Genomic DNA, 22,041 nt, shown 5'->3' on the forward strand with positions numbered 1-22,041 from the left:
TTCTGGGGCTTCCCAGAAGACTGAGCCCTCACTCAGCATCAGATACAGCGTTTCAAGTTGGAGAGACCATTGCTCTTTATCTTGCTTTGGCAAATGATTTGCATGTGTGGAGGAAGCAGTATCAATAAGGAAACTGTCCAGAAGACTTTGGGAGAAGGATTTTTTTCTTCCTCATTTCAATCTAGTTTTCAAGCTTCTTTCTCTATGGGGGCTGCTAACACCATCTTTTCCCCAGGCTTTGCTCTCTACTTGAGGCTCCAACTTTGCTTCACTCATTTCTAAACTTCCTTCTTTGAATGAGCAGTCACTCATCAGGGATGAGTCTTTCTGTTGTACCAGTACCAAGTCACAGCTATCCAGGACAAGGACAAAAGAATTCCCTCTTCCAAAAATAAATGTAAAAGGGATTGTAGGAAGGTGGATAATGCATATCTTCCTCGCAGACCCTTAGACATTTTGGTGACCACTGCTCCACTGCTCACCAGCTTGGTGATTGCAACATTTGAATGCCAAGGAAAAGAGGCAAATAGACAAAAGTCTTATTGAATCCAAGTATTCCTTCTGTAACACCAAGCAGCAAATGGTCATGTGTCAGACACTGCTTTGTACCTGCAGTTTCAGAGCTTTTTTTCAGCAAGCTAATTTGCAAGGAAAACATAAGTTAGATAAAACCTCAGCTGACAGTACATATTCAAATGAATTACTGCAATAGTTTTGATTTTTGAGAAGGAATTAGGCTTAAAGGAAGAACAAAACTCAGAATAAAAGTATATTGTTCTTGAATTTTCCTCTCTGTATCAGAATTTGGCTTCTCTTTTTTACTGCAATATTACACTGGAAGAAGGAATTCTGCTGCCATCAGGGATTATTTCAGTCTCTTAGCTAAGTTTCCATTAAATTTGCCTCCCACACTTATGTTTATAAAGCCCAAAACTACTTTTAAAACTTTAATTTCCTATGTCGCATTTAAATATCCTTTGTGATTTAAAACGTTAAAACTACTAATCAGTGGATTAAATATGGCAAGCAAAAAAGTAACTCAATGGGAGGCAAAGTCAACACAGAACAAACCTCCAAACTAGTGGTAAAAATTATATAGTATGTTGGAGAACCCTGAAACCAAAACAAGAATGAATAACAAGGAAACAAAACATGAAGGAATAACAAGGCAAGTTTAGTATTCTTCTGCTTTGAGAAGACAAATTGTTGTTTAAAACACTAATAAAGCAATCTGCAATTTTTGCACATACTTTATTAAATTAAAAATACAAAGTTATAATTTTTCTGGCACCAGCCAGTGTCAGATTAGTCCATTGAAGATGAATGATCTTCCTGTGGCTCATTCCAGTAAGGGAGTGCTTGCAGCTTGAATTTCTGGTAGTTCTTATTCTCTAGTCAGTCCTTGTTTTAAAGTTTCTTGAGTAATGCCCACCATGACTTTCATCTGCTTCTTTTATCTGTCTCCCAGACATAGTTTGCCTGCCATTACCTGGGGCCAACACATCCTGGTGAGATGGCACATTTTGTCATAGTGGCTTAGATGCAGGCAGTCCTCACTGTTCTGGTCAGCAACTACTTGAAATTTTGGCTTCCTTCAGAGGATCTTTACCACATTTTCCACTGTGATCTTGTCAGGAATTGAGATGACAATGCAGAGAGACCAAGCTGTGAATTAAGGCGAAGTTAACCAAAAGCAAGTTAAGACATACACAACTTTGCCTTTTTAAGAGCAGGCAGATTGTTGGGAGCAGCAGAGTAGCCTTTTGTGTGGGATATTACAGCTGATCTGCCTGTTTATCTTTTTCTGGAGAAGGTGGAAAGTGGCTGTTCAAGTATGGGACACTCACTAGAGGCTGACTTCCACCTCTGAGAGTGTTCCACATGGTCACATATCACTGAAGGCTCCATCCAGAGATGGTGGTGGGAGCTACTACCAGGGAAGAAAATACATTCCCAGTAACAGGACATCAGTCCATTTGACCTTTTTTGACATCAAGAGCAACAAAACCCAACACTGGCCTCTCGCTACTCAGTCTCCCCCAAATTCTTCCACTTGCAGGGCAATAGCAAGAAAAGCAAATAAGCTACAATGTGCTTTGGGAAGGAGTTTGGGCAGGAGATCAAGTTCCCCAAACCCGTGATTTATTTGACCATGGAGATCCCACCCCGGTATAAAGCAAATACATGCATTAGTTTATCTATGGGATGGCAGCTTAGCCCTTGAGCTAACCCTGCAGTCACTTTTGCAGAGACCTCTTCTGTTTCTGCTGCTGCAGTTCAGTGGTTTAGGGTTTTTTTCTCTTTGAACAATGAAAATACCATATGCTGTTGTATAATTACTTCTGTTCAGTCTCATTTAACTGCCAGAAAACTATTTATTGATAGGATTACTATTGTTGTGTTTACATTTGCTTTGGACTCTTCAGGGTTATATTTTAACTCAAGCTTCCAGTGCTAGATTTCATTCAACCATGAAATCATATTTGTTATATGATAGTTTTGTTTTATAAACTTCAGATCTGAAGTACAAACTGGCATTCATTTGGATAGCAAAAGGAAGAAATTGCATTTTTCTTTTAATTATTGATACTATATATTCATTTGCCAACTCCAAATGAGTTGTATAACTGGGAAAACAGTTGAATATTACACTAAAACTGAATTAACAAGAACCATAGGTGATGTGACATAGCTAGTCAAGGCACAGGTTCAGCAGAAACACTTGAATTAGGCCTGCTTTTTAAATACAGATGATTTCATAAGGTCCTTCTAAGTGCCTAGAGTGAGCCATGCCCTGGCATTGACTCTCTGTAGACAAAGGAGAACACTACAGACTGAACAAGGAGCTGCCTAGAGCCAGAAGGAAAAGCCAAGTCCTCACTCTCTCTGCATGTGATGCATAGGCATATACATGCATCTGGAGTGTCAGAAGGAGCTAAAGGACCTTTGTTGATCTGGGCTCCAGCCTGGAAGACAGCAGGGCAGGACAAACAGAGAATCAACTCTGGTTTCATTTAGGAAAAATGGCATATAGCATTTTGACAACTTTAATGGGCAGAAGTACCAGGGAAAAATTAGTGCTATAATAGGGAGAAAAATGCTTTCTAAAGCTGAAGATATTGAGCAACTGTCCCTCTGAAAAAGCAAAGCCTCTATTGTAGTCTGGGTCTGGTGTTTAGCAAGCAATCTGTCATCATCTCAAATACAGAAAGCCACATTCTGACTAACTGCACACACAGTAGAGTCTCTCTTTTACTGGCTTGTTAGCAGCCTAGAAAGGAGCACACAGGTAATTCACCACAGGGTGTATGGTCTCTCTGAAGACCCTGAGAATTTTCTCTGTCGTAACTCCTCAGTGATGCTCCATCAGAAAGTCTTGGTCTGATTTTCTCATATTTGTTTTGGGGAAGCAGTAAAAGCCTCCAATGTAACTGTAGTATCCAGAATCAGAAAAACAAATGCAAACATTAATAGAGAAGGAGCACGTGATGGACTACACTTTAAAGGTCTGGGATTTGTGTGGTTGCACATGAGCAGCAAAAGATGACTAAATTTCACTTCTTGTGAAAACCCAAACCTTTACATAGCAATAATTTTTATGAGACTCTTTCCTAGCTGCAGATCATTTCACAGACCAAAAGAGTTAGAGGTACCCCTACCCCACACAGCTTTACAGAACCTCAAAAGATGGGAAACACTTTATTGCTCCTGTTTAAAAAAAGAAGCTGGCACAATAATTCGTGTCGCCTCTCCCAGGGTTGTTACAGACCCATTCTGCTCCCAGTGTAGCAAAAGGACTAAATAATCTCATGATGAGAAGCAATTTCTACTCCTAGTTGTGGCTTGAATGCAAAAGGCTGTTAGACAAAGTCTAGTGTGAAAGCTGTAGGCTACCTCTAACTTGCAGGCATTTCACATTTTTGCCACTGGAAGCCACCCCAGGCTATTTATTTGTTGCTCTGCTTTTTCCATTCCCGTATTAATTTCATCAAATAATTGAATGTATCAGTGACAAGAAAAGTACTGAGGCATTACAAAATAAAGGGCACATCAGTCATAAATCTGCACTTCCTAAATGACCATCCTTTTAATCTTAATGAGGCAGAATAATTTCAAGACTGCTTTGAGTGATTATCAATATGTTTAAACCCCCTGAAACATTTAGTAATTACTATCTCAGTCCTAAGTTTACTATCCAGGTGGCAACTTTTAATGATGAAAAGGCACAAGGAAAAAAAATTCTTTTTAAGGAGAAATGGCTCATAGCAAAATTAAAGGAAATCTTCATTCACACATCTGAGCCTTTAGCAATCAGTTTTCCTTTGCCACACAGCACAGTGCTGGAAGCATGGAAATACTGTTAAAAGAAAATTACTTTGTTTGTGAGGAAAACCCACAAGGAGGGATTTCCTCATTCAGGAGAGAGATTTCTCATGGGCAAAAAAAATCATTAGGGACTACTGGCAGACTGAAGAAGTAGAAGAATGCTGGATCCACCAGCAAATAGGAGCTCATCCTTCCAACATCACAGAGCAACGGCAGTGTGTAATGGCAAGCAACTGTTTGGTGGTAATGGTGTGAGGTTTGGTTTGCTTTATTGTTTAGTAGTCTTTTTCCATAATTTCCCTTTTCTTCTTTTCATAACACACTGTTCTCTCTCCCCTAGTTGTAGAAAAAATGGACAATGTGACAGGTGGCCTGGAAACATCCCACAGAAGATACACAGAGAAGCTCACAGAAGTGGAGAGTGATCTGAAGAAATTAGGTAATCTACCCACAAGCAAAGCCCCTTTGTATTATGGACCTGGGGTGTTCTCCTGGCAGATTGAGGCAGGAAATTTGTCTGAAAAATCTCTGCCTATGACAAGATACAGCACTTCCATTCCAGTTTCTCAAGTACTTGGGAAAGTACTTAAAAATAGTTCAGATCAGCTCTACTTAGAAGAGCATTTTAAGAATACTTCAAAATTTACAGTTCCCACTGAAGTCACTCTGAAACCATTTATACTTAAATAAACAGACACTTAAATGTTGTCCTCAGGAGAGAAACTTCTCTGAGGTAGAGATCTAAAACATAACAGAAGTTGTTCTACAGCACAAAAGATTCTACATAAAATGAGCACCTATCACCTAGTCATCTTGATGCTGTTTTAGCAATTAAGATTCAAAACTGAAGACCACTTTGCAAGGTACACAAATAATCAGCTATTCAAAATTCTTATGTCTGAGGCAAGTGTATTACTTCCATAAATTGTTTTTTAATCATCTCAGGGAATACAGGAAGTAAGATTGTTATGTATTTAGGTCTCCCAAGCACTATCAAAGTTCTCAATTTTCAGGAAGATGCAAAAAAAAAAAAAATCATGGATAAAGATTCTACTCTCTAAGTGTACACTTTTACTTTTCTTCCTATACATATAGTTTTTATTGTAGAAGTATTAATATACACATACATGCAAGTGATTCTTGAAATAAATTTTGTCTAGTTTTGTAAAGCATATATTGGGACGTATTTCTAGGAAAACTTCCTTGCTTGCAGCTTGATTGTAAATTTTTACAATTTTTTTCCTTTATAAAGGAGCTGGCTTCAAAAGTATTTGCACACTACATTTAGTTCAAAGATGTGGGGTAATTTGGTGATATGTTTTTTTACTGACACATCTACAGAAGTAAATGTTACACTTTACTCCTGTAAAGGTTTCTCATGCAACCTTTTGGATTATTATATTATGCTGATTAAATTTTCATTACTTGGAGCATCTTTGCTTCTTTCATGGCCACTCATTTTTACACACTGCTGGATGGATGCTCAGTGAGATGCTCAGGATCATCCATTCCCATTTAAGTGGCCTTGCCATGGAGGAAGTTAGGAAAGTTCTAGAGCAGTTTGTGTAGGAGACATTAAAGTAAGAGAAGTGCTGTAGGGCCAGAAGGATAAAAGCGTGTGGTGACTGCAAGGCAGGCCTTCAGGAATTAGCTGCATGTAGACCTGGCAGTTGTTGGAGCTGTGTGAGGAAGACAGTATAATTTGAGCTGCAGCCAAGAGGTAAACATAGAGTCAGAGCTGAGAAGATCTGGAAGTCAGAGAAGTGGCAGGGAGAGGAACTGTGTTCAGGAAGATGTCCATCCACAAAAGACTCCATAAACACTTCAGGCTGAAGTCTCACAAGCCATCATTTGACATTTGCCATCATGACTCATTCAATCACACCAGGCAAATGCACCATACACAGCTGTGTTCACTGTAATTTATGAAAACCATACTGCTCTCTCTTGGCATCATCTGAAATTATGGACTTGAGACTATCTAATTCATAAATATAGCTACATGAAGATGAGGACAAAAATATATGGACTGTGAGCAGGATAGTGAAGTGATTGAGATCAAGCAAGGGAGTCTTCCCTGAGAGCAAGCGTTGACTGCTTATTTCCTTGGTTTCTATGTCCTGGATGATAGGCTGTGCAGTCTCAAATGCTTTATCATCCTTGGACGAGCTTCCAGAAGTATTCCGTAGGGCAATGTAAGCACAGGCTTACAAGAGATGTTCCTCATAGATTAAAGGTTCTGCCTTTCTCAAACTCAGAACATGAGGAAACAATAATGGCAAAATAAATGTCATTAAAAGCAATAGTAATGTATTAGAGAGAAAACCAGAAATATATCTTATCCTGACATATCTGAAGTAGCCTGCTGGCAAAGTTTTTGTCTCTAACCCAGATTGCTTTGAAATAAATATGAGAACTTACATAAAGCTAAACCCAAGATTTTAAAAATTGGAACTATATGTACTAAATCATAGTGAAGGTATTCCACTTGCAATGAAAAGAAAGAAGAGAAGATGAACAGATAAAATAAACTTCTGAGCTTTCAGCAAAATCCAGTTGTAACTTCAAAACCTACACTTGCTGGTACCTGTTTAATGTTTTGAATTCTGTTTCCCATTCAGTTTTCATTCAGAACACAGCATTCTTGACTGCATTTACTCATGAGTTTCTAGCCATAGTTTTTCTCATTTGTGATGACAGAATCACCGTTTTGTTCTCCTCAGCAAGACACAAGGTCTCCATCAATTCCTCTTTGCTTTTTTCTCTGTCTAGAGGCAGAACTTTGCTTAGTGGTTTCTCTTTTCTGGAAAAGTTAGCATAAAAGTTCTACTAAACAGTTTTACAACCTGACTGTTCTTAAAATAAACTGTGCTGTTTTATACTGTGTTTAAAAAAACCCCAAAACCTAAAGCCTTTCCTTTTTTTTTTTCTTTTTTCCTGTACAAAGATGACCAAGCTGGACAAAAAGCCTTGAATACTAACACTGAGCTATCCAGCTTCAGATCTGACATTCTGGCTCTTCGTCAGCAACTTCATGACATTGCAGAGAAAACTAGCAGAAACAAAGACACCCTGGAGAAGCTGCAAGAGTCTGGAAATTTATTAGATGATAGGCAGAACCAAATGAAAAGTGCCTTAGATAGTAACTCTTTCACAATCATCAGTGTCAACAAGACTCTTCAAGCATATACTGGCTATATCAACAATCTCCAACAAGACACAAGTAATATACAAGCAAACCTGCAAAGCCAAGAGCATTCTCAAAACGTGGTCATCATGAGCCTTAACAACTTAAACCTGACTCAAATACAGCAAAGAAATCTTATCAATGTCTTACAGAAGTCAATGGAAGATACAAGCTCGGCTATTCTAAGAATCAAGAATGACTTTCAAAATCTGCAGCAGATTGTCCTTCAGGCCCGGAAGGACACTGACTGGCTTAAGGAGAAAGTACACAATTTACAGGCTTTGGCTGCCAACAACTCAGCAATGACAAAAGCCAACAATGATACACTTGAAGACATGAACAGTCAGCTCAGCTCCTTCAGTGGGCAGATGGAGAACATCACCACAATTGCCCAAGCCAATGAACAAAGTCTAAAGGATCTCCAGGAACAGCATAAAGGAGATGAAAACAGAACTGCTGCCAAATTCACCAGTCTAGAAGAAAGGTTCCAAGTCTTTGAAACTGATATAGTCAATATCATCAGCAACATCAGCTACACTGCCCATCACCTACGGACACTGACGAGCAGTCTCAATGAGGTCAGGACAACTTGTACGGACACCTTAAGTAAACACTCAGATGAGCTGATTTTTATGAACAGCACACTAGCCAATATTCGCATAGACTCTGCATCTCTCAAGGTGCAACAGGATTTGATGAGGTCAAGGTTAGATGTAGAGGTTGCCAATTTGTCAGTAATCATGGAAGAAATGAAGCTGGTGGATTCCAAACATGGCCAGCTCATCAAGAACTTCACTATCCTACAAGGTATGCAGCTTCCCTAATGATGTGTGTGTGCTGAATTCCTGCTTGCATTACTTCTTTAGTTCTGTAGAAGTTAGTGCATGCTGGTGCAGAGTCCTGGGGTTTTCCATTATCTAATCCTAAGCTTTGGAAATTAGCATGTAGCTTGAATTTTCCGTACTAATTTTTGTATGCCTTTTTTACGTAGCTAAAATGGGGATGTTATGAAAGAAAGTTCTGACTTAGCAGAATTTTATTCTGTCTGACGGACTGACTAGATCTGCTTTTGATTTAGTTTCTAAAATAAGTGATTGAAGGTGTGGAACCTCAAGAAACCAATCCCCAGTAAGGAGGAAATGGCTAAAAAATATATGTTGGACTATTCCCAGAAAGGTCCACCCTCGCTGAAAAACAAGTTGCTATTTCACTTTAAGCCAGTTGTTAGTCTGCCAGAAAACATCCTACTTTGCTTAGTGTTTAATCCTGGGATACTTTATTTTCTCCAGAAATAAATAGCATCAGGTTTAGGAGGTTTCTCCCAGCCAAATATTATCCCAAATGAAAAGAACACTCATATTTCCAATCAGATGTGAATCACTAAACCTCTAATCACAAATATAAATCCATTGCTCCAAATAAACTAAGGCTGCATTAGAGCCAAGATTACATGTCAGTAACCTTAACCATTCTCATTTCAACCAGGGCTAAATGATTCCAGCTTGGAAATCTATCTCTGGAGGAGTTTGAATTGTGTAGATTAGTCCTGGGGGTGGGAAGGTATTGACAAGGGATTTGCTCATCCACGAACAGAATCCCAAATTGTTTTGTTGTTTATTGCTGTCACAGTATTGCCATTTCCTGTCGTGGGTTATAGTTCCCTGTCTTGTTAGAGCTGGCCAATTTGCAACTTCTGATCTTTCCTACAGTTGGCCTTTTGCTCACTATCCATCATTTTGTCCCTTTTTGATACCCTGTTATTGACAGACCAACAAACAGGATCAGGAGAAAGAGTCCTGGGACTAAGAGCAGAGAGATGAGACTAGAAGGAGAAGGGAGCGTGGCCGGGTGAGGGAACAGGACCACCAGCACACAGCACTAGTGCATAAACTAGTAGCACAGAGTTTTGCAGGGTCTGGCACCTTGGCTGGTCACCTGGGGCGCGGTGTCACTGTCCAGTTCACATGGCTGGGTGTATCAGAGTATTTTCTGTATCCTGTATTTTCTGGAGGTCAAGGAAAGGACAACAGTATACAGGACCTGGAAAGCAGCTGCACTATTACAAGCACTGATGAAAGCAGCTGTTAGCCCAGTTTCTGTGTTATTAAATATTCAGTGGTGCTGGTCTGAGATGTATTAAACAAGCCCACCCCACGTGGGCTTTTTGTTTTGTTTTCTGTGCATATCCCCACTTTGTATGCTTACATTGTTTCAGGCCCTCCTGGTCCAAGGGGACCTAAAGGTGACAGAGGCCCTCAAGGTCCTCTTGGCCCTGCTGGCCTAAAAGGACAAAAAGGAGAGAAAGGAGAGCCTGGACCACCAGGACCTGCAGGTGAGAAGGGCCCACCTGGACCAGCTGGGCCACCAGGAGAAAAAGGAGGGAAAGGTTCAAGAGGATCGCCTGGCTCCAAAGGTCAGAGAGGTTCTCCTGGCAAGACCGGTCTGCCTGGACCAAATGGAGACCCAGGGCCACCAGGGCCACCAGGCAAGGATGGTCCACCAGGGCCCCAAGGCCCACCTGGATTTCAAGGCCTGCAAGGAACCGTGGGAAGCCCAGGGTTACCAGGACCACGAGGAATAACTGGACTCCCTGGGGTCCCTGGGCTGCCTGGTCCGAAGGGCCCGCCTGGCCCACCAGGGCCGCCGGGCCCAGGGATGCCAATGGCACTGCAGAGTCAGCCTACGCCCATGCCCGAGGCTAATGGTAAGCCATCAACACTCTGCATCCTGTGGAGGGGAATGGGTTCCTCCATTCATTTCTGGCCCTATTACTGCTCCCTTGAGTTACCAATAACAGGCTTAACACAAAAAAAATTCACATCACAGGTTGTTCTCCCCGTTGGAAGAACTATACGGAAAAGTGCTACTACTTTTCCGTTGAAAGAGAAATTTTTGAAGACGCTAAGTTATTCTGTGAAGAGAAAGCATCGCGCTTGGTTATCATCAATGACAAAGAGGAGCAGGTAATTGCCTTCTCTTGCTGGTTTTCAAGGAGGAAGTTTGGAGCTGTTTAACACGTTGAAACCACAAGATAATGGGAAGCTGAGAGCACCATGAATTCATATAGTAGAAGTAAACACATTGATTGACTCATTAGAATTTTGTCCACCCTGTGCCTGATCAGCAGCTTCTCCCTGTGCAGAAGGGTAGTGTGAGCAGAACTGATGCTGACCCTGAAGGTGGTGGGGACAGAGCAGTCAGAAAAGCTGCTGAGAACTGTAGGAGTTTTGAACCTTTAAAGATGGAATCTATTACGCCTTGAGTACTATCAAAGTGTTTTTCGCAGCAGTGACTATAATTTAATTTTAAATTATCTGATTTAATACATGCAGCCTAGGACTAGTATGACCCACAAGTATCTTTAATCTAACAATATTTTGAGTACTATTCAGCATGGCAGTGGAGATGTCAAGATACAATTCCTTACTCTTAGGGTTTTTTTAAATTTGTGTCTGTAAGATATTAGCTGTGGCTTTATGTCAACCCAATTTTCATGCCTAGTTCTCTCTACCTCATGGCAAACAATGAAAGGGATTCTAGTCTGGGCAAGGGGTCCCAAGGCCAACTCCTGAAACATATCTTCAGCTTAGAAAAATTTCTCTGGTCCACCATGTTCTAATAACAAGAGTCTTACGAAACCAGTGTAGTTAATTGGCCCCAAAACCAGTTTTCCTTGTTATGGACTAAGCTCTTTCTTTCACAGCAATGGATAAAAAGGCAGATTATTGGGAAAGGCAGCTTCTGGATTGGACTAACAGATACAGAGAAGGAAAATGAATGGAGATGGTTGGATGGATCCTTACCAGTTTACACGTACGTAAATAAAAAGCAATGTGGTCGCTCTTGCTGACACTTCTAAAAGCAGCATCTAGAAATCATCTAATGAATCCAGATGGTTGTAGATGCCAATAATTTAATTTGTTACTGAGGATGCTGGGGTTCTTTCTCTCTGCCTTCTCTATGCACAAGGATTCCTTTCCTTGCCAGAAAGAAAACTGAATGTTGAATGACAGAATCACATAACTATGTAGCGCAGTGTTTCTTGCCAAAACTTTTGCTTCTGACTTTTATTACAAAGTTGAGATGGAAAGCACAGTTTTACTGTTTTGGTTTGAATTTTCCTTATTTGCATTACAACTGGCTATAAATAGAGTACGCGTTCTAATAAAAAATGACCAGTCTTTAGATAAAGCCCAAATCCAACTGGAAAGCGTTCAACATAAGGAAAATGCATGAAATGAGGGTGTCTATGCTTTGGCCAGCTGAGAACTGAATTGGCAGCTTTCCAGGAATCCTAGGGCTACACCTAATTTGTCCTAAATGGAACAGATTGCAACCACCCAAATTTTTAATACTGAGGAGTAGACTAAAGAGTTTATAGATCTTAATATGCTGTGCTTCAGAAAAACAGGCTACACAGTCAGTCAGATGTTACGAAATGATTAGCTGTGATCTCATTGGTGTTCATTTAGATGAAAAACATGGAAAAAGCCAGATTCATTTCAAATGAGCCGTAATATTTTCCCCTTTTTCTCCTTTCCCATTTTCATCTTTCTTCCTCTTCACGGCAGCACTGTGACTGATCCTACTTAGGGTGCTGCTTTTAGTAGATTTCCACTGCACCATGGTTTTAGGTGCTCTGTCATAACCTCAGAGCTCTTGGTTACAGATTTTTGGAGTATTTCATTACTTCTGGAAAGCTGTGTGTCCTCCCAGGTGCCTGGTTGGACGCTTTATGTCAGGCAGGCATGTTTTTTAGCTGAGCATGGACTGTGTCAGCCAGCAATCACAAGCTCCCTTCAACAACCTGTTTCTTCAGGAAAAGTGTGCTTTTAACTCCTGAGATTGGAAGCTTTTCTCACTCATTAAACAAAAACAGGATGAGGAAACACTTGCTGCAAGATTTTTTACTTGCTACGTTCAATTTCACCATCAAAGCTAACGATCTCAAAAGATGTGTGTAAATATACTGTGTGCATTTCTTAAAAGTCAATAGAATTCCCTCCCCATCTGAGCATGTGTTTCTAAAACACACGGATCTTTGCTGTTCCTCCCAAGATGCCCACCTTTGGTGCAGTCAGAGAGCTTTGCAGTGAGCAAGGGCAGGCTGTTGCCATCTTGGCATTACCTCTGAGCCTGTGGGCTCTTCTGAGTCCCATCTGCCAGCGGGAATGCGGTGTGCAGGTTTCACAGGCTTGGAGCAACGCACTTGGAGCACGGAGCACCCCCACTGTGTGTGCATGTACACTCAGAAACTAAAATAAAGTTCATTGGTCTAAATTTAGGTCTCTGAGTTTTGGCAGCCTGAGGCCAAATAGATTCCCTTCTCTGTAATACATCTGTTTTCCATTTTCAGCAAGAGTCATGTATTGTTTGTTTCAATGTGCGTTTCCCGTTCAGAACAGATCTCATGATGTTTTTGTTAATTTCTCATGGTGAAAACCTGCTATGTGTGCTGTGTTGTGCAATCATATCTCTTGCTTTTTTGTGGAAAGAAACTGGAAACCTGGGCAGCCTGATAACTGGGATCACGATCACGGGCCAGGGGAAGATTGTGCTGGGTTGATCTATGCTGGGCTCTGGAATGACTTCTACTGTGAAGATGTTAACAATTTCATTTGTGAAAAAGACATGGACAAAGGTAAGCAAGGCCCTTGTTTTGATTGTTCCATCTTGCCCATAGTCAGTGTCCCGCAGGTACAAGAGGGATCTTGGCTAAATGCTACAGCAGTGCCTTGTTGAGGAAGAGGGGGAATCACATGTGGGGCACTTCTACTCAGATCCAGATGCAAATGCTGGATTTATTGCACTTGGGAAAAGCAGCCTCAAAGCTGGCTATAGCCATGGAATGCCCAGAATCTTGACCATTTCCTGTAGGCTTTACACATGCCTAAAATTTTGGGCATGATTTGGCACATGCTCCAGATCCCACCCACACTGGAAGCTGCCTTTATAGGCTCAGTGGCCACACAACAGGGAAAGCTGACCTTAGGATGGCTCAGGAGCCAGTCTTCAAAAACCAGAAAGTCTTTCTTTTGAAAGTTTGTGCAATGGGAGGCACTTGGTGACTGCTGAGGAGGTCTTAAAATTCCCATCACTGCCAGGAGATGTCCCATGGGACTGAGAAGCTGAGTCCATAGGCCGTAAGCAGCTCATCCTGCAGCTGGAGCGAAGGACTCATAAAGTGCTGGTGTGGCCAGCAGTCAGCCAGGTGTTTGCCACAGGGCATGTCTCTCTGTTGACACAGGCATTTCTGCTGGAGCAGAGGGCGGGTGGTTCCCATGGCCGCCTAGAGCCCGGCCCCATCGCCACAGAGCGTGGTCAAAGCTGGTGTTTGTCTTCATGGTGGGGCTCTGACTGAAACGTTATCTCCTCCATACAACCTGTTCAAACATTGCTTTGCCAAGGGTGCCTGGCTCCTCCAACTGGAAACTTGTTGGTTGAATTTCAGTGAAGGCAGACATAAATGTCAGCTAGAGCCAAAATTACATCCCATGCATAGTCCCCTAAGACACAGCTAAGTGCTGAACAAGCTTTGTGTGTATAATTCTGTTTGGATGTCCAGACTGAAGGACCATGTGTAAGTACCAATATGATTTACCCTGGTTTTCCTACATACATTTGTTATTTTAAGAAAACTTTAAGGTTTACAAATATTTATCCTCCAGGACTTACAGGATCTGAGTACAAGTCTGCTCAATTTTTTTCCATACCTTGATCTTTTTGGAAATTTGTTTAATCTTCACAGGCTTTTTACAGGATTTCTTTTTCTCTTTGTTTTTCTTGTTTTCTCTCATACTGTAGGGCAAATTCTTGGAGTGTAATAGGCTGTAACTTTACAGATACCTTCATATCAAGGAAATTTATGTAAAGAAGAAGAAAATCCTGGGAAAGAGCAACACTGACTTCCAAAATTGAAAGAAAAATATGAAAACAGAAAAGAGCAAGCACTGAAAACTGATTTAAAAGCATCAAGGAATTCAGCAATAACTCCTCTCCAGCACCCTGTAATTATTTAAGGCCTTTCAACCCTCAGCATCAGGAAATACTGTTGGACTAATTCTGTTCTAGATTTTCTTCCCAACCAGTAACCACATCCATAAGCAGCTTGTGTCTTCTGAGAAAAGACATTCTATCAATCTGAGTAAGACTGTTGGTCACTCATATAGAAAAACATATAAAGCAACTGTGTAAACAGTTGCCTAATTTGCTAAAATCCCAAATGTAGGAAAATTATACAGATACACGAATATATAGATTTTATATAAATATATATATATAGTCCAACTCTTATCAGTAATATGGAATATACTTTTAAGAGCTTTTAAAACTTTGTATTTTTGTACAAAATATTTGCTTTTTACAATTGTTCTCTTTTTTACTGACTTTTTTTACAAATATAGTGCACAGGGGCCAAAGAAAACAATAAAGGTACTAATAATTCATTAAGGTTTGCTGTCAGGCCTAGCTCAGCTATAGAGAAATATTTTTCCAGTTAGAAATATTTTTACTTTCCCAGATGATTTGTTCTGGTTAAATAACTTTTAAAGCAGATTTTAGATAGTGTTTTCCTTACTGTATGCAGTCTAGTCTGCATGTGTAACAATTAAGTTGACTAAGGACTAGATACTCATTATAGCTCTGATCATAGCCAGTGTTTCATTGGGGTACTATGGAAAGACCATTTTTATAAAAGCTTTTCCTTCCTTCCTCCCTCCCCTCCTCCCTTCCTCCCTTCCCTCTTTCCCTCCTCCCTTCCTCCCTTCCTTCCTCCCTCTCAGAAAAAAATTCCATGGAAGTTAATCTCCAATTTTTAACCATCATTTTGAAATGTTTTCATTCCTTCTCCCTTCTTGTAAGGAATTCTACCCCAGTAGTTGCCACACATACTGCAGGTCAAGCCCAGATGAGAGACTTTATGAAAAGAGAAACAAAGAAGCTGCACACACTGAAATGTTTTTTTTAAGACAGATTTCAAGATTTGGTGAGAAAAACATGCCATACTCAGAAAAGTCTAATAAACTTGCACTTCTCTAAAGTGCTTTGTAAATCGATCTCTCTGTTTTCTTGGACTGCTACTTCTCTCCCAAACAAAATAGAAAATCAAATATGCTGCAAAGCAGAAAGAGATTATACCATTACCCAGCCAGTTTCCTCCACAGTCCCATGAGCCATTGTCTAGGCAGCAATACTGCATATCAGGAATCTAAAAAATTAGTGGGTTAATTCATTAGCAGAAACCTTGGTATTTGTTTCCAGTTTTTATACCCTTCTCATGGCCACATGCTCTACAATGAAAGAAGTTGTTTTGCCTTCTTGGGAAGGAGAGCTGTTTTTCCATTGCCTCCTGACCTGCCATTTACCTTGGCCGAATCCAGATAAGTTTGTGGAAATACTCCAGCTCTGTTGGAAAGGGACAAGATTCTGTACTTTAGATTTTGAAATATTGCTCCTAAGATCGATCAATTAAAGACTGCTGTTTCCCTACATCTCCCACTGCCTCCAGTGTTTTAAATTTCAATTATAATTTTTTTTTCAAAATACAAAAAATGTTACATTTGAGAATCTGTCCTGTGGGTACAAATTAGATATGAGACAGGAACAACATGAAAATTGGTTTATGTATTACATAAAAGGATTTATGTATTACAGCTGCAGAAACCCTGCGTCACCTTCGTGGAGGGAGGGCTTGTCTTCAGACAGTCTGGATTTTGTGAGCCTTTTCTTTTTCACAAGGTTTTGAATACAACTTGATTCTGCCATGCACTGTCATGCTGTACCCAGGAGTTGTATGTAGACACATGCTGTAATGTTTACATCTATATTTACACATTGTCTGTGGAGATAATGTTAAACTGATAGTTTTGGATAATAAGGTACAAAACTAGTATTTTGTGTGCCCAGAGAGCCTCACAAACCCTGGTGAGTGGAGCCTTGAAGAGCCACACTGAATTGGAAGGACTGCTACCTTTGTTTTGAATGTTGGCTTATTTGGGGGAAGTAAGCCTGTTTTGAGCATCTACCACATTAAATTATATTCTTTATGCTTTTTCTGGATGTCACAGACTTCTGTCACCAAAAGAAGTGAATGAGAAATGTCTAAGCCCAAGCTTCCTTGCCCAGATTTCACCCTTCTCTTCCTTCAGCAACAGCAGTGATCGTACATACATGAGATCAGATTATCCAAGAGTTATCTAGTGTCCCCCAGCCGGAGGAATGACAAGCTGAGGACACTGAGAAATGAGACGTGACTGGGCTCACACCCTCTGTTCACACACTTGAATCAAACACTGCAGCTGTTAGACAAAACTGGATGAAGGGGGATGCTGCAGTTGCGTGCCTGACGTGTCCGGTCATCCCTAAAATATGGCCTGAGCAGCCAGGCGTGCTGAGACAGACAATCCTTTTGACCTAGTATTCCTGCAAGAAGGAAACAGAATGGCAACGAGAATTGAAATCACTGGGAAGACCAAGAGAGTGTTAAGACAGCTCAGGAACGTGTCACAGAAAGGACAGATTGGCAGGAGCAAAGCAGGACACCAGAATGGGCCAAGAAATTGTCATGAAAGTCAGACTGGCCACTCCTTAATGGGAAAATGTCCCCATCAAATCTTTCTGTATGGTTTGAGTAATAATGCAGGTTTTATGGAATGTGTTAAGTGATAGCAAATAATTTCGTCCCAGCTTGAGTTTTGCTTTCCTTCTTATACACAAGTATTGCAACGTGTCATATTGAGCACACATTCCCATCATCCTTCTTGTTTTACATAAAGTTAAATACAAGTTCATATACCCTGGCAAGCACTGGGACTGTTGAAAGAAAAAGAGGGAAAGGCAGAGAAGGTACAAAGTCATTGTGATTTACATTAAGTTCTGGGTTTCTTAATGTCATTTCTGACTTGTTTCATTAATTTATTTGGAAATGCCTTCAGCTGATTAGAGCTTATAAATCTCAACTCTCATTTCCTTTGTTGTCTATAATTAATACTTGCAAATGTTCCAATAAAGGAATCACTAAGTGGAGACACAGAAATGAATGTTGTTGACTCTGTGCATGTGTGTGTAACCAAGAGAGATGTGGAGATCAGAGGTATGTGGACCCAGAATGTTCATAGGTATTAAAAATCAAACTAATGAAGCATTTTTCCATTAAAGCCTTCTTTTTCACTTGCACCACCCTGGTTCTGAGCATGGCTGGGGCTATCTTATCCTGTAATTGCAGGTTTAGTGCCTTGTTCTTGTAGCACATAGGGGATAGGAACATGGTTTTGAAGGTCTGATCTGAGCAAGACCTTTAAGAAGGGCTGAAGCCCTTTGCTGCTTACTGTCCTAGCACACCAAACACCTCAGATGGGCCTCCAGGTGAGGGATGTCCTGAACTAAGTCGCATCAGTCCCCACATTAGCCATTATGATGGCTTAAATTGTCTGTTTATAATGGCTGATATGGTCTCCTCTCTCTGTGATGGCTGACCTTTTTTAATTTTCTGTTCCTGGCAAGTAGCTACTCTGCTTTTAGCATGTAGCAGGAACTGGTGTCTGGTCACTGGTGAGGCAAGGAGCTGGTCAGAGGGCAGCCACTGGCTGCGGGAAGAAACTGATCTGCAAGGAGCTGGGGAAAGGAGGCTGAGTCGATTCACATGTAAGAAAACAAAAGCACTTTTCCCCAGTGCAGGCTCCTTGCCTAAGAGCACAGCAGCTCACACATCTGTAGCATCCAAAGGGAACAAGCAGTCTCCAGCCTTGCTTTGTTTTTCCTTCCCTCACTTCTGTGGGTGTCTGTGTTCCCCAGAGATCTTGGCTTTTCCATGAGCTGTCCCCAGAGCAGGCTCTGTGCTGCCCTGTGCAGGTGCTGGGGCTCACCCAGGTGAGAGGCCAGCAGTGGGACAGCTGCCCATGCCTGGCACTGCCCCCAGCTGGGACACCCTGGGCTCCCCAGGGCTTGGAGAGGAGGTGGAGGAGGAAGTTCCCAGTGCTTACCCACACTCAGAAACACCTTGGGCATCTGTAAATGGGATAATAAACTGCCTTACAGACAAAACCCTTGTCCCCAGAAACCAGGCCTTCTTAAAACCAGAACCTATTTGTGCATTCACCATCTCCACTTCATTTTTCCCATGTTGTTTAGTGGAAAGAAAATTCTAAAAAAAACTTGGCCAAAAAAATTTTTGAAAGTTCTCATCTGTTTTCTTTCATATGGTGGAATACGTTTGTTTTTCTTCCCATCTGGCTCAGAGATGAAACAACATTCTTTGATTTCTTTTTCAAAATAAACTCAAGTGTAGTGCTATGAAGTTTATGTGGAGATGTTTTGGGGTTTTTTAAGACCAAAACAATAAAAGCAAATTACCAGGCAAATAATGCCCTTTTTGGAGAAGATCTTGCATGCCATGATGATTTTCTTACCCAAAGAACTTCCCAGAGGCATGCAAGTATTGCCAGTCCCATTTTGTGACTGGAAGAAAAAGGAGATTTTCAAGAATGTGATTCATTTTGATGTCTCATTTTAAAGATTTTGTTTATCAGGTAGGTGATTTTCAGAAGTGACTTTTTCCAGTGAAACAAACATTGACATCGAGCAAATTATTTTTCATACACCTTAGTTAGGGGAGTGGGCTTTTCAATGCTAAATTAAACAGAGTGGTGTCCTTCCCCCATCACCCTGCATACAGGAGGTAGCCATTTCTGCTGCTGTTTTGGAGAGCAGGGCTCAGTGTGATCACAGCACGAGAACAGCAGCAGAGTAGAGCAATGTCCTGTGTGAGTAAGAGTTAACACCTGACACTAAATCACCAAGAGACCTCTTGATCAGATACAAGGAGGTTAAAGGACTGCTAAGACCTTTGACTCCTCTGCAGCTCAACTTCAACAAATCTTCCCAAAAACATACCAACATATACTTTAAAAACAATTAGGAGTTGCTTTATCCCTTTAATAATTTTGGCTGCTTTTCAAAAACTTTATTAGGAATCTTCTTTAAATAACCAGTGTGAATGCAATTATGTCCAGTTTAGAGAAATTTGTTCTGGTTCCAGTGCTGTCCTTTAGCTTAAACAGCATCTCTCCTGGGACTGTCAAGTAATTGTAGTGGTCAGTGTGGAGCCATTCATCTTGAGACACAGTAAGGGGTGGTTGGGAACAAGCACATCCCTCTGACCAGCTGGGGAGCCCTGATGACAGAGCCTGGCTCTGATCCCACCATCCAGCCCCACAAGGGATTATCTGAGGACACTCTAGGCATCTTGATGAATGGTGGAAGTTTCCATACTCTTTTTTTTTTTAGTGTTGCAAGACAGCACAGAGCAACAACACTGGTATAAAGGGTGGTTTCCCACTGAATTAGAGCAGATTACAAGTGCCTGGCTTTTTATAAGGCAGTAACACATTTTAGAAGGCATTTGAAAAATCAGTCTGTGTATCTGAGCTTAAGCACACTTATTCTGGCTTTACACCAGAGCAGAATCTAAATTCAAGTTATACCTAGGCCTTGTTCTTCAAGAGATTAAAATCTCCAATTCAGAGATTAGCATGTGACTTCTACTTTTTCTATCTGTCCTGCCAAGGCACAAATCCCCAGCTCAGGCATCAGTGTGATTCCAAGCTCAAAGGATTGCTTCCAAACTTCCCATGTTTGCAGTCATGCTCCTGCCAGCCCTGCCAGAGGTCCTGCTGATGGAAGCTACAAGTCTGAAATGTGACTTTGGAAGGATTTTGTTTAGGAATCCTTCTCATTCAGAAGTCTGGGCATATTGCAAAGATGACATTTCTTTAATTCCATCTCTATTACCCACACTCATATAAAACAGATGATGAATTATTTTTCTGAATGGCAACAATGTATTTTGTCCACTTTGGTTTATTATATCAAAATAAAAGCCTGGAAATTAAAATCAGACAAAGTGTCCTTGGCATTGCAGTATCCCACTGTAGCAGGCAAATAATGTTCCTGGATTACTGCCTGTGAGAACAGCACAAACTGCTATCTGAACAACAGACAGCTTCGTGCTATCTGCTTGCAGAAGCAAACTTACCTACAGGCACAGCCTTGTCACTGGCCCATCATCTGACAGACTGGGGCAACCCTGCTTTCCTGCTGTGTTTCAAAGAAACTGTAGGAGATAAGAAAGAGAAAAGGTCAAGTGAGAAGAGCTGACGACAGAAGGGGAACAGAGAAAAATAGAAAGGGACAGCTCAGGGAGTAGAAGAAAAAAATACAGAAAATGATTGAGGAGTATAATGAACCCTGATGTCCTCATCGTGGTTTCTAGTAAGATCAACCACAGAGGAGCTCTCTTCTCAGAAACAACATAACAGGGGCAGTGTCGTGGCTCTCGTAATTCCCATCCTCAGCTGTGAAAAGAACACATCCCTGCCTTGCAAGAAAGGCATGTCATTCACTTGGTGCCTGAAGTCATGGAACAGTTTCCCAGCACAAACAAAAATTCCTGGTGGCTCCAGGTCTCCTGGGAGCTGGGCTGAGGCTTTTGTTTTGGTGGTTGGTTGGTTTTTCCTACGTGTCCTTTTCCTCCTACCCAAGTTTTGAAACACAGAATATTTTCTATTTTTCCATCTATATTAGAAGTACAAAACCCAGCTTTGGAAGAAAGAACAAAAGCAAGAACCTACAGGAGGTCTCCAAGCAACAAAACGCTGTCTACGGTGGAAAATATATCCACAGCAGTATTTGGACTTGCAGCTCCCATTTTTATACTAAATTCTCATTGGTATCAACATTTGAGCAGGTGCACTTTATGAAGTCAAACATGGCTCTTCAGTACACAAATTTTAATAAACAAGAGCTGCAGAAATGTACACATGCTGAAAAAAGGGATACAAGGAGGCGGTACCTTCGTTTTTAAAAACAGACAGTTGTTGAATTTGAACACCAGAGAGACTTCAATTCTAAATACCTTTGAATTTGCTTTAATGGTAGCATTTTTAAATGACCAATCACTGATTTTCCCCAGTTTTTACTTTAAGATGCAAAAGCTGGGGACTCTCAGCAGTCACCAGCTGATGATTTCATGGGAAAAAAAAACTAATTTCAAAGGCAGATTGGATCTCTGGATACCATTTTATACAGATTAGCCATGCTAGGAGAGGGAAGGTGGTCAAAAGTCCAGGTCAGGACTCTTCACTAGCTGAATTAACTCTTTTTGTGGAGAAGGAGAGCACCTTATTTATTTCCGGTCTCACGAGGTCTCCCAGTCTGCGTACATCTTGTGGCATCTTACATATGAAGAAATTCTAAAAATAAAATAAGGCAAGAAAAACCACAGGCAGAACAGCTGCTGTTCTACCCATACAAAGCTTTGAATTAAAGCCATTATGAAGGGCCAGACTCTGCAATTGAAAAGCCATTTACATTTTCAAGTCTGATTCCAACTGCAAATCTTCAGTTATATATATGACAGATTAAAAGACTCTGGCCTCACTGTACTTCTCCCTGGCAAGAGAAAAACCATCTGTACAGCATAGCTTGTGGTTGCTTCAACTCTGTAGGTACAATTTTTTAAAGGACATGGTAAT

General features: G+C 40.9%; 1 protein-coding gene across 1 annotated transcript in view; it reads left to right on the forward strand.

Annotated features, from left to right (window-relative positions):
- Positions 1-17,546, forward strand: part of COLEC12 (collectin subfamily member 12) — a 96,568-nt gene extending 79,022 nt beyond the window's left edge. Inside the window, exons 4-10 of the mRNA XM_059858948.1 lie at positions 4,667-4,765; positions 7,274-8,320; positions 9,729-10,217; positions 10,340-10,476; positions 11,217-11,326; positions 13,009-13,154; positions 14,318-17,546. Coding sequence (XP_059714931.1) covers positions 4,667-4,765; positions 7,274-8,320; positions 9,729-10,217; positions 10,340-10,476; positions 11,217-11,326; positions 13,009-13,154; positions 14,318-14,337 — 2,048 coding nt within the window. The 3' untranslated portion in view covers positions 14,338-17,546. The remainder of the gene's footprint in view (positions 1-4,666; positions 4,766-7,273; positions 8,321-9,728; positions 10,218-10,339; positions 10,477-11,216; positions 11,327-13,008; positions 13,155-14,317) is intronic.
- The last annotated feature ends 4,495 nt before the right edge of the window (positions 17,547-22,041 follow it).

The sequence above is a fragment of the Haemorhous mexicanus genome, chromosome 1 (assembly GCF_027477595.1).
Source record: "Haemorhous mexicanus isolate bHaeMex1 chromosome 1, bHaeMex1.pri, whole genome shotgun sequence".
NCBI classification, from domain to species: Eukaryota; Metazoa; Chordata; class Aves; order Passeriformes; family Fringillidae; genus Haemorhous; species Haemorhous mexicanus.